The 10,863-nt window shown below is 50.2% G+C and overlaps 1 protein-coding gene across 1 annotated transcript in view; it reads right to left on the bottom strand.

Annotated features, from left to right (window-relative positions):
- Window positions 1-250: 250 nt before the first annotated feature.
- Window positions 251-10,863, bottom strand: part of ARMC7 (armadillo repeat containing 7) — a 23,657-nt gene continuing 13,044 nt past the window's right edge. The window contains exons 2-3 of the mRNA XM_082272542.1: window positions 2,572-2,715; window positions 251-610 (exon numbers count right to left, since the gene is read on the bottom strand). Coding sequence (XP_082128668.1) covers window positions 273-610; window positions 2,572-2,715 — 482 coding nt within the window. The 3' untranslated portion in view covers window positions 251-272. The remainder of the gene's footprint in view (window positions 611-2,571; window positions 2,716-10,863) is intronic.

Genomic DNA, 10,863 nt, shown 5'->3' on the forward strand with positions numbered 1-10,863 from the left:
CAATAAGCGAAATAAAAAATAGGATTTGCAGGGAGTTTGTAGACATCAATTTATATAGTTCTGTATTTGAATTCGGAAGAGTTCTCATGATCCTCCTGTATTCTGAGTGTGTCCAATGAGTGTGTCGCCTAAATTATAAAGCCATAAAAAGCTGAAGTCTTTTGTGAAACAAAATGTGCCACTTAAGAAATTCAGGTAATTTATTATTTACATTATGCTTTCTTTGTACACTCAAATATAATATTATATTATATGAAATCTCAGTCCTAGGGTCAGTCTTTGGGAAGGGGTATTCCCAGTGCCGTGTGTTGGCTCAGAGACCTTGCTTCCTCCACTTGCTGTTCAGTGCAGTAATCCTCCAGAAAGATTTTTGCCAAATTGCTAAACCTACGATTGTCTGACAAAGAGAAGCGGACCATGCACTCTACAACAGAAGGAGTAATGATTTCAGCTCTAGAAGCAGTTGTACACAGGTACATGAGTGTTGTTATGGCAGAAAGAACAGTCTCTTCACGGCAACTGGACAAACAGTTAATGATAAGGCTTAGACCACCTGAGGACAAAATGTGATTCTTTATGGCTTTGTCCAGACACAGGTTACAGATGCCACCTTAAAGGAAAGCAGAAAATATCAATTAGTAATATAAAGTTGCAGCTGGGCTGATAGGAAATGCTGTGATGGCACTTTACACACAGTGCAGAAGCATTGGGTTTGATTTACACTGCTCAAAAAATTAAAGGAACACGTCAGATCTCAATGGGGAAAATATGCTGGATATCTATACTGACATGGACTGGGTAATCTGTTAGGAACGAAAGGATGCCACATCGTTTAATGGAAATTAAAATTATCAACCTACAGAGGGCTGAATTCAAAGACACCCCGAAAATCAAAGTGAAAAAAATGACGCAGCAGTCTAGTCCATTTTGCTGAAATGTCATTGCAGCAACTCAAAATGGTACTCAGTAGTTGGTATGGCCCCCACATGCTTGTATGCATGCCTGACAATGTCGGGGCATGCTCCTTATGAGATGATGGTGTCCTGAGGTATTTCCTCCCAGATCTGGACCAGGGCATCACTAAGCTCCTGAACAGACTGAGGTGCAACCTGGCAGTGTCGGATGGACCGAAACATAATATCCCAGAGGTGTTCTACTGGATTTAGGTCAGGGGAGCGTGGGGGCCAGTCAATTCCTTCATCCTCCAGGAACTGGCTGCATACTCTCGCCACATGAGGCCGGGCATGGTCGTGCACCAGGAGGAACCCATGACCCACTGCACCTGCGTAGGGCCTGACAATGGGTCCAAGGATTTCATCCCGGTACCTAATGGCAGTCAGAGTGCCATTGTCTGGCCTGTAGAGGTCTGTGCGTCCCTCCATGGATATGTCTCCCCAGACCATCACTGACCCACCACCAAACTGGTCCTGCTGAAAGATGTTACAGGCAGCATAACATTTTCCATGGCTTCTCCAGACCCTTTATTGCCTGTCACATGTGCTTAGGGTGAACCTGCTCTCATCTTTGATAAGCACAGGGCGCCAGTGGCGGACCTGCAATTCTCGTGTTCAATGACAAATGCCAATCGAGCTCCACGGCACCAGGCAATGAGCACAGGACCCACTAGAGGACATTGGGCCCTCAGGCCACCCTCATGAAGTCGGTTTCTGATTGTTTGGTCAGAGACATTCACACCAGTGGCCTGATAGAAGTCATTTTGTAGGGCTCTGGAAGTGCTCATCCTGTTCCTCCTTGCACAAAAGAGCAGATACCAGTCCTGCTGATGGGTTAAGGACCTTCTTCAGCCCTGTCCAGCTCTCCTAGAGTAACTGCTCGTCTCCTGGAATCTCCTCCATGCTCTTGAGACTGTGCTGGGAGACAAAGCAAACCTTCTGGCAATGACACATATTGTGCCATCCTGGAGGAGTTGGACTGCCTGTGAGACCTCTATAGGATCCAGGTATCGCCTCATGCTACCAGTAGTGACACTGACCCTAGCCAAATGCAAAACTAGTGAAAAACAGTCAGAAAAGATGAGTAGGGAAAAAAAAATGTCAGTGGCCTTCATCTGTAAAACCATTCCTGTTTTGGAGGTCATCTCATTGTTGGCATCTAGTGCACCTGTTGTTTATTTCATTAACACCAAAGCAGCTGAAACTGTTTAACAACCCCCTTTGCTACTTAACTGACCAGATCAATATCCCAGGAATTTTATTAAGTTGATGCTATACTCTGATTAAAAAGTGTTCCTTTAATTTTTTTGAGCAGTGTATATAACGGGAGAATGCAAAATCTGATGTGGCTGTGCATGGTAGCCAATCAGCTTCTAACTTCAGCCTGTTCAATTAAGCCGTAACAAAAAAACCTGGGCGCTGATTGGTTTCTATGCAAAGCTGCTGCATTCTGATGTCATCAAGGCCTGTGCAATGACCATAGCCCTGCATTGGATGTGAGGATGCCAAGGGTCAGTCCACCATCAGAACATTGGTGAGCACCATCTGCCAGGGCAGAGGAAGTGCAGCCCCACTTCAAGAGAAATTTTTCAAGTTTGTGCCAGAGACCAAAAATTACCTATTCCAAACTCCACCAGATTTTCATTGTCTTCAGTCAACATGTCCAGAAACAAATCTGGAATTTGCAGCTTCTGCAGGTCAGAGAAGTTTTTGGGGTCAAAGGAGAAGTTTGCTAGGTTTGCAAGGACCTGTTCTTTGGCTTCTGTAGAACAAAAATAGAAGATATAAGCTGCTAAGCAACAGACAAAACCGTAAAAGTACCTAAACCATGGTTGTTGCGATCTTCAAAAAAAAATATGAAGTGAATCGTTAGTTGGCATATTAAAAGAGGAGCTCTAGCCACCTATCAAAAAAATAGTCAGCAGCTACAAAAAGTGTAGCTGCCGACTTTAAAAAAACAGCCACTCACCTGTCTCACGGTGAGCTCACCCCAGCCGTCTTCATCCTCTGTCCTCTCTCGGTGGCACCGGCATCTTCACTATAAGCACCTGGCTATGACAGCTTGTGGTTTCAAAGCTGGGTGCCCACTGCGCATGCTCGAGTCGTGCTGCGCATCCCGACTAGTGGATGCAGTCTTTTGAGACCTGTCAGTGTCCCAGAATACTGCAGGGGGAGGAAGGAGAACTTCTGTTGCCCCCCCCCCCCCCCAAAAGTGCCAATTGTGCAGGAGGAGCAGGAGACGGGTCCTAAAAGCGGAACTTGCCCTTTTGGGTAGAGTTCCGCTTTAACTTAAACTGTCAGGATCGAATGTTTCAGAGGTCACCTTCAAGTCTCAGAGTCACAAGGCATGCTACGATCTCGAATTGCTCTACAATTGTACTACTCCTTCCTGCTCCCACCCACCCTCATACTGTGCCCTCCTCTCCCTTTGTACTGCTCCTTCCTGCCACTCTTTACTGTGCCCTCCTTCCCCTTTAGTGCTCCTTCCTGCCCCCCACCCCCACACTGTACCCTCCTGCCCCCCTGTGTACTGTGTACAGACATACATATATACAGACCACTGATAAGCATTTATGTACAGGGAGGGGGATAGTGTAAAAAAGGATCTCCCTGCATCATCCCTCAATACCTTCCATGTCATCAGGATCTCCCTTCATCATCCCCCAATACCTTCCATGTAATCTTGATCCCCCTGCGTCACTTCCCATTACCTTCCATGTCATCCTAATCCCCCTGCATCATCACCCCATTACCTTCCATGTTATTCCAATCCCCCTGCATCGCACCCTATTACCTCTTATGTCACCTTGACCCTTTTATTTTGAAAAGCAGAGATTTTATTGAAAAAAAAAAAAAAAAAAAAAAGGATAAACCAACATGGTACAGGTAGAAATCCAAATTCGAACAAGAACTTTCAGTAAAGTGCAATCACAAATTAACAGGAGAACAGGTTTACATACATGCAGAGGGATGGAGCAGCATGGACAATGAAGCACTACAGGGTGCAGTCCACATGCCAGCAGAGCAGTGCAGAGAATGAAACAAAATAAATAAGTAAAATAAAACATTAGGTACATGTGGCCGAATTCTGGAGCCATCTGTCCCAAATCTTGTTGTATTTAGTGGGGCATCCCCGGTTCTTATACATAATTCTATGGTACGGCAGGACAGAGTTTACTTCCCTCAGCCAATGTTGGAAATCTGGAGGGCTCTCCCTCATCCACCGTCTAGCCACCAGCTTCCTGGCTATAAAGAGCGTGTGCTGCAGAAAGGTTTTCGTGCATTTATTCATGTCTTCATCTGGGTAAATACCCAGTAAGCACTGTTTGGGGTCTAGCTGGAGGGGGGATCCCATAGTATCATGCAGGAAGGCCACTATCTGTTTCCAGTAGGCCTGTATGCGGGGACAGTGCCAGAGTAGATGGAAAAACGTACCCGGGGATGCGTGACACATGGGGCAGTCCCGGGAGAGGCCAGGCCTGTATCTGGCCAGCCTGATCGGGGTGAGGTAAGTACGGTGGACTATGAACAGTTGGGTTAGCCTGTCAGACAACCTGGGTGACACTTTCTGGCAGGTTTCAAGGGCCTCACACCAATCCTCATCCTCCATTTCGCCCACCTCCGGTTCCCAGCCAGCCTTAACAGCGTACGCAATGGCAGTGGAGGAAGGCAAGTGTAGTGCCGAGTACAAAATAGAAATCAGGTGGCTGGGCTCAGTACTCTGGACTATCTCCAGGATTGGCAGGGATTCCAGAGGGGTCATAGCTGTCTGGATCTGGGCCTGGAAAGCATGCCTAAGCTGGTAATATCGAAACAACATGTAGTCCGGGAGTGAGCGGGAGGCTCTCAATTCTTCAAAGGTGCCTAGGGTGGACCCCCGTACAATATGTGAAAGGTAATATACACCCCTAACACCCCATATCTCTGAGTCCGGCACCGAGCGGAGCTCCTGGAGATTCTCATTGTGCCACAGAGGGGTAAGGGTATGCAACGGGGGGTAACCCATTTTATCCATCACCACCGCCCAAATGCGGCTATAATGGTGCAACATAGAGTTGGGGTCTCCCCTTGTTCCTACGCCCCTGCAGCCCCTCAGGATGACCGACAGAGGGTCACCTGTCGTGTGAGACCAGGCAGGGCAGAGCAACAAAAGGAAGCGGGTTCTGTCAGTTTTGTCAAGGTGAAATAGCTGAGATAGTTGTGCAGCCAGGTAATAAGAGTTGAAATCGGGCAACGCCACGCCCCCGAGGTTGGCAGGGTTCTGTAGTTTACGCCAGGAAAGCTTGTGCCTGCTGTTACCCCACACGAACGCTTTCAGGAGTGAGTCCATTTGCTTAAAATATTTTAGTGGGAGGTAGATCGGGGAATGCCAGAGAATATACAGGATCTTTGGCAGCAGGACCATTTTTATAAGGTTCACCCTGCCCATGACTCCCAATGGCAGTCTGGACCAAATTTGAATCTTGTTTTTAATCATGGGGTAGAGAGGTTGAACATTGTCCCGAATGTAATCTCGTGGGCGCGCCGTGACCCGCACCCCAAGGTATTTAAAGTTATCTACCCGCTGTAGGGGTCCCGTCGCGAGAGCCGCCGCAGGCACTGGGGTGTCGATAGAAAGGACCTGGGATTTGTCCCAATTAATTTGTCCGGAATAGGAGCCGTACTGTTCGATAAGGGAGAGAGCCGTGGTCAGCGAATTCCCAGGGTCTGCCAGGTACAAAAGAGTATCGTCAGCATACATGCTTATTTTTTCGACTAAGGGTCCCATACAGAGCCCATGTATGTCCGGGTGGGCTCTGATGGCAATAGCCAGTGGCTCCGCCGCCAGAGCGTATAGCAGGGGGGAAAGCGGGCACCCCTGTCTGGTCCCTCTGGCCAGCGGGAACTCTTCAGAGGCCCACCCATTGGCCAGCACCCGTGCAGTCGGGGCGCTATAGAGGAGCTGAACCCATTTAAGAAAATTGGGACCAAAACCAAAACGCCGAAGGCATTCCCACAAGAAGCCCCACTCCACAGAATCGAAGGCTTTGGCCGTGTCCAGTGTCACGACCACTCTCTCCCCGGTGTTGTCATGCGTAGCCTGCAAGTTCATAAAGAGCCTACGGAGGTTAAATGACGTGTTCCTGCCAGGCATGAATCCGGATTGATCCTCATGAATTAGGGACAAAATCACCCTATTCAGGCGGATGGATAGGATTTTGGCCAGGAGCTTAACATCCACCTGCAGGAGAGAGATAGGGCGATATGATTCCGGGCACTGAGGGTCCTTACCAGGCTTCGGTATCAAGACAATCAGGGCCTCCCTCATAGTTGCAGGCATACTGAAGTCCTTAAACATAGCATTAAACAGTTCAAGCAGTTTCGGTATAAGGAGTTCAGAATACTGAGCATAGAATTCGATCGGGAGACCGTCAGTGCCCGGCGACTTCGACCTGGGGAATCTGGACATAGCTTCGGCTATTTCAGCCTCCGCGAGGGGAGCCTCTAAGGGGAGCAGCTGTTCCTCCGCTAGCGTGGGAAATTTCACTGTGTCTAAAAATGAATACATGTCGGTGGTGTCCGTGGGGGCCCTAGAGGAGTATAATTGACTGAAGAAGTGGCGGAACCGCTCCGTCACCTCTCCCGGGTCTGTCATCAGGGTCCCTGAGTCAGTCCGCAGGGTGATCACCACCGGCGGCCTGTCTTCGCAGTGTACCAAGTAAGCTAGCAGGCGTCCCGCCCGCTCCCCCTGTTCGAATATTCTCTGCTTCTGGAAAAGCAACTTAGTCTTGGCCCGTTCGTATTCCACCTGAGAGACCGCCCGCGACAGAAGTCCAAGTCGGGAGGCATTCGCCGGCGAGGGGTCTGTCAGGTATGCGCTATCAGCCTCTTGCAACTCAGTCACTGCCCGAGAGTACGCCTCACCGGAGCTGGCCTTAAACCTTTTTATGTGCGACTGTAGGGATGACCTAGCATGCATTTTAAACGCCTCCCACACCGCTAGAGGAGAGGCAGTCCCCCCATTTTCAGTAAAAAACTGGGCCCAGCAGGTATCCAACGATGCCTCCTCAGGTAGCAGGGTTAGCCAAATGGGGTTGAGACGCCAAGCCGGGGGCGGCCTGTCCAGGCCGAGCCTGACCACCGCCCAGTAGGGGCTGTGGTCCGACAGCGACCGAGGGGAAAATCCAACAGTCATCAACCTCGGGGCCAGGACCCGGGAGAGCAAAATAAGGTCAATGCGGGACATGGTATGGTGCGTCGGGGAATAACAGGAGTACGCCCTCTGGTGAGGAAACATAGTCCGCCAGGAATCCACCAGGCCCGCTGCCCCAAGCAACCGGGCAAATCTAGTGCTGGTCGCCTGCGACGGAGCCTGGGGGAGAGGCTGCAGCCTGTCTAGGGAAGGGTCAAGGACAGTATTGAAATCACCCAACCAAATTGCTGGTATACTTGGAAATTGGGACATATACAATAGGCCTGCTGCTATCACTGTCATGGAGAAAGGGGGAGGAACATAGAAGGCCAAAATTAAAAATGGTTCCCCAAAAATCAACACCTGTAAGAATATAAACCTACCCTGCGGATCCGTCTGGGAGTCCCGGAGCTGAAAATGTACCGTTTTGGCCACTAGGATCGCCACCCCCCTAGAGTGGGAGGTGAACATGGAGTGGTATGCCCAGCCCACCCAAGGTCTCTTTAAGGAAAGGTGCATATGGCCATCTAGGTGGGTTTCCAGGAGTACTAGTATATCCACTCGTTGTTTTTTGAGGAAGGCAAACGCTGCAGACCGTTTAAGTTTGTCTCTAAGGCCCCGGACATTCCAGGTCATTAATTTCAAGGTGGCCATCTAACCGAACAGAAAGGTTCAGGCTGCAACAGCTCCAGGCTCCCAAACTTCACCACATGATATACCTGCCCCGCAGACCGCACATCCTCCACAGCCATAATAAAAGTAACATATATAAGCGTACCGCACCATCCCTGCTCACATAAAAAGGAAAAACACAACATAAAAGTAATTATAAAACATATCATGAAGAGCACTTCCTGAAAAACAGTAACCCCCCACCCCGCCCTGCACCAACCCCAACTCGTGCGGGCATAAAGTCCCAAAAAAACACAACCTAAGGTCCCCAGGAAATATTGTGGCTTATAAACATAAAGGGCTCGACCATACAAAATCCTGAGTAACACAACGGACACGTTAGGACCGTGTAGATAAGTAGCTAGCCACAGGCATATACAATGTATAAAAAAAGAAAGGAAAAAAATAAAGAAATCCGCGGGGACCCGGCACCCGAGCTGATCGGGTGCAGGGGGCGAAAAATCGCTGGATGGCAGATTGGGCCGTGGATGCAGCCCCAGTAGCAGAGTGGGCATCGGTGAATCCGATACCCTCCGCCGGGTTGAAAACTGGTGAAGTCTCCTCGCTGAAGTGGGTAGGAAGTCATGGCGGGAGCAGCTGTCCAAGTCGGGCAGGAAAGCAGCCCCCCCTCTGTACCCCATGCGGCAGTCTCTCATACAAGTCGCCTGACCGGATGTCCGTGCATAGGGGAGGGGGGGGGGGGAGATGAAAGGAGGGTCGCCAGGAGGGGGTAATCAGCTGCATGAAGCAATGGGGGGAAGGAGGACCAAGGAGTGTGAGGGGATAAGTCACAGCAGTGATAGGAAAAAAAGGGGGGGTTGGCCACCGACCTCTAACCACGGGTGTCAAGGTGCTCCAACCAGGAGATAACCGCCTCAGGATCATCAAAAAAGTGGACGCGGTCCTCACCTTCCACCCGGAGACGAGCAGGATACATCATGGCGTATTTGATGTTCTTGACCCGAAGCCTCCGTTTAGCCTCCAGGAAGCCCTTGCGGCGTTTTTGTACCTCCGCCGAGAAGTCCGGGAACACCGCCACTCTCCCATTCCCAAGCGGAATATTCCCTTTCACTCTAGCCAGGCGAAGGATGGTATCCCTGTCACGATAATTAAGAAATTTCGCTATGAACGTGCGCGGCGGGGCTCCCTGAGGCGGCGGGCGACCCGACAGGCGGTGTGCCCTTTCAACAACGAATGTTGGCGACAGCGATTCCCTGCCATAAGTCTGAATGAGGAGCTGTTCCAGATAATTAGAGGGGTCTGAACCCTCCACTCCTTCTGGCAACCCGATGAACCTCAGATTACATCTGCGCAGCCTGTTTTCCAGATCATCCTGCTTTTGTAGGATCTGGTGGACTTGCTGCTGAAGATGGTCAGTGGAGTGTTGGAGCGGGGGGAGGGAGTCCTCCACGCTGCTGATCCTGTTCTCAGCCTCGGTCACCCTGTCCCGCAGCTGCCTCATGTCCTGCCTAATCAAGGAGATATCAACCTTTACTTCATCAATCTTTGTAGTCAGGGTCGCTTGGCATGCTGATATGGCTTCCAGGACTGTTGCTGTGTCTGCACCCGCCGCAGCTCCGACAGCCTGGGACTTCCCGGCGCCATCTTGGGAGGAGGACTCTCCGTCCTGGCGGCGGAATTTATCGAGCTTGGCGGCCGCCTCGGACGTTTTTTTCGGCGGGGACATAGCAGGTCGGGCTCCGGGGAGCAGCGGGTCTCGGTAAGCCGTCCCGGGGAGACAGGATAGAGGATGCAGGATACAATTCCGGCGGAGCTCCAGCTACTCACGTCCTATCTCATGCCGAGCCAGGCCACGCCCCCCCACCTTGACCCTTTTGCATCATCCCCCATTACCTTTCATGTTATCCTGATCCCCTGCATCATTTCCCATTACATTCCATGTCCTCCTGGTCCCCTGCATCACCCCCCATTACCTTCCATGTTATCCAGATCCCCCTGCAACACCCCCTATTGCCTTACATGTCATCCAGATCCCCCTGCAACACCCCCTATTACCTTTCATGTCATCCTGATCCCCTGCCTCATCCCCCATTACCTTCCATGTCATCCTGATCCCCCCTGCATCAACCCCTATTAAGGTTCATGCACCCTGATCCCCTTGAATCATCCCCCATCACCTTCCATGTCATCTTAATCCCCCTGCATTATTCCACATTACCTTCCATGTCATTCTGATCTTCCTGCATCATCCCCCATTCATTTCCATGTCATCCTGATTCCCGTGTCATCCCCCATTACCTTTCTTGTTTTTCAAATCCCCTGCATTATCCCCCCATTACCTTTCATGTCATCCTGATCCCCTGCATTGAACCCCATTAACTTTTACCTCATCCTGATCCCCTTACATCATCCCCCATCACCTTCTATGTCATCCTGATCCCCTTGCATCATCCCCCATCACCTTCCATGTCATCCTGATCCCCTTGCATCATCCCCATCACCTTCCATGTCATCCCGATCCCCTTGCATCACCCACCATCACCTTCCAAGTCATCCTGATCCTATTGCATAATCCCCCAATCACCTTCCATGTTATCCTGATCCCCGTGCATCATCCCCAATCACCTTCCATGTCATCATGACCCCCATGTCATCCTGTTCCTACCAAATCATTACCTTCCATGTCATACTGATCCTACTGCATCATTCTCCCCGACTTTTACATTTCATCCCGATTTCCCCGCATTATCCTCTAATACCTTCCATGTCATCCTGATGCCCCTACACTGACCCACCTGTCCACTGCACTGACCCTTACACTGACCTACCAGATCACCACACTGACCTACCTGATTCCTACACTGAAATACCTAATTCCTGATCCCTACACTGACCTACCCGATTCCTACGCTGACTACCTGACCACTACACTAACCTACCTGATTCCTATACTGACCGTTACACTAACCTACCTGATTCCTACCACCTCCATTGGGGAGGGCTATCACATCCTCAGTTCTAAGGGGCTCATGCTGGGATATCTAGTCCTTCCTTTTGGGGGGGGGGGGTAATATCCCCCAAAAATGAAGGACTACAAGTTCCAAC

This window comes from Pelophylax lessonae, assembly GCF_965119305.1.
Source record: "Pelophylax lessonae genome assembly, chromosome: 11".
Classification (NCBI taxonomy): domain Eukaryota; kingdom Metazoa; phylum Chordata; class Amphibia; order Anura; family Ranidae; genus Pelophylax; species Pelophylax lessonae.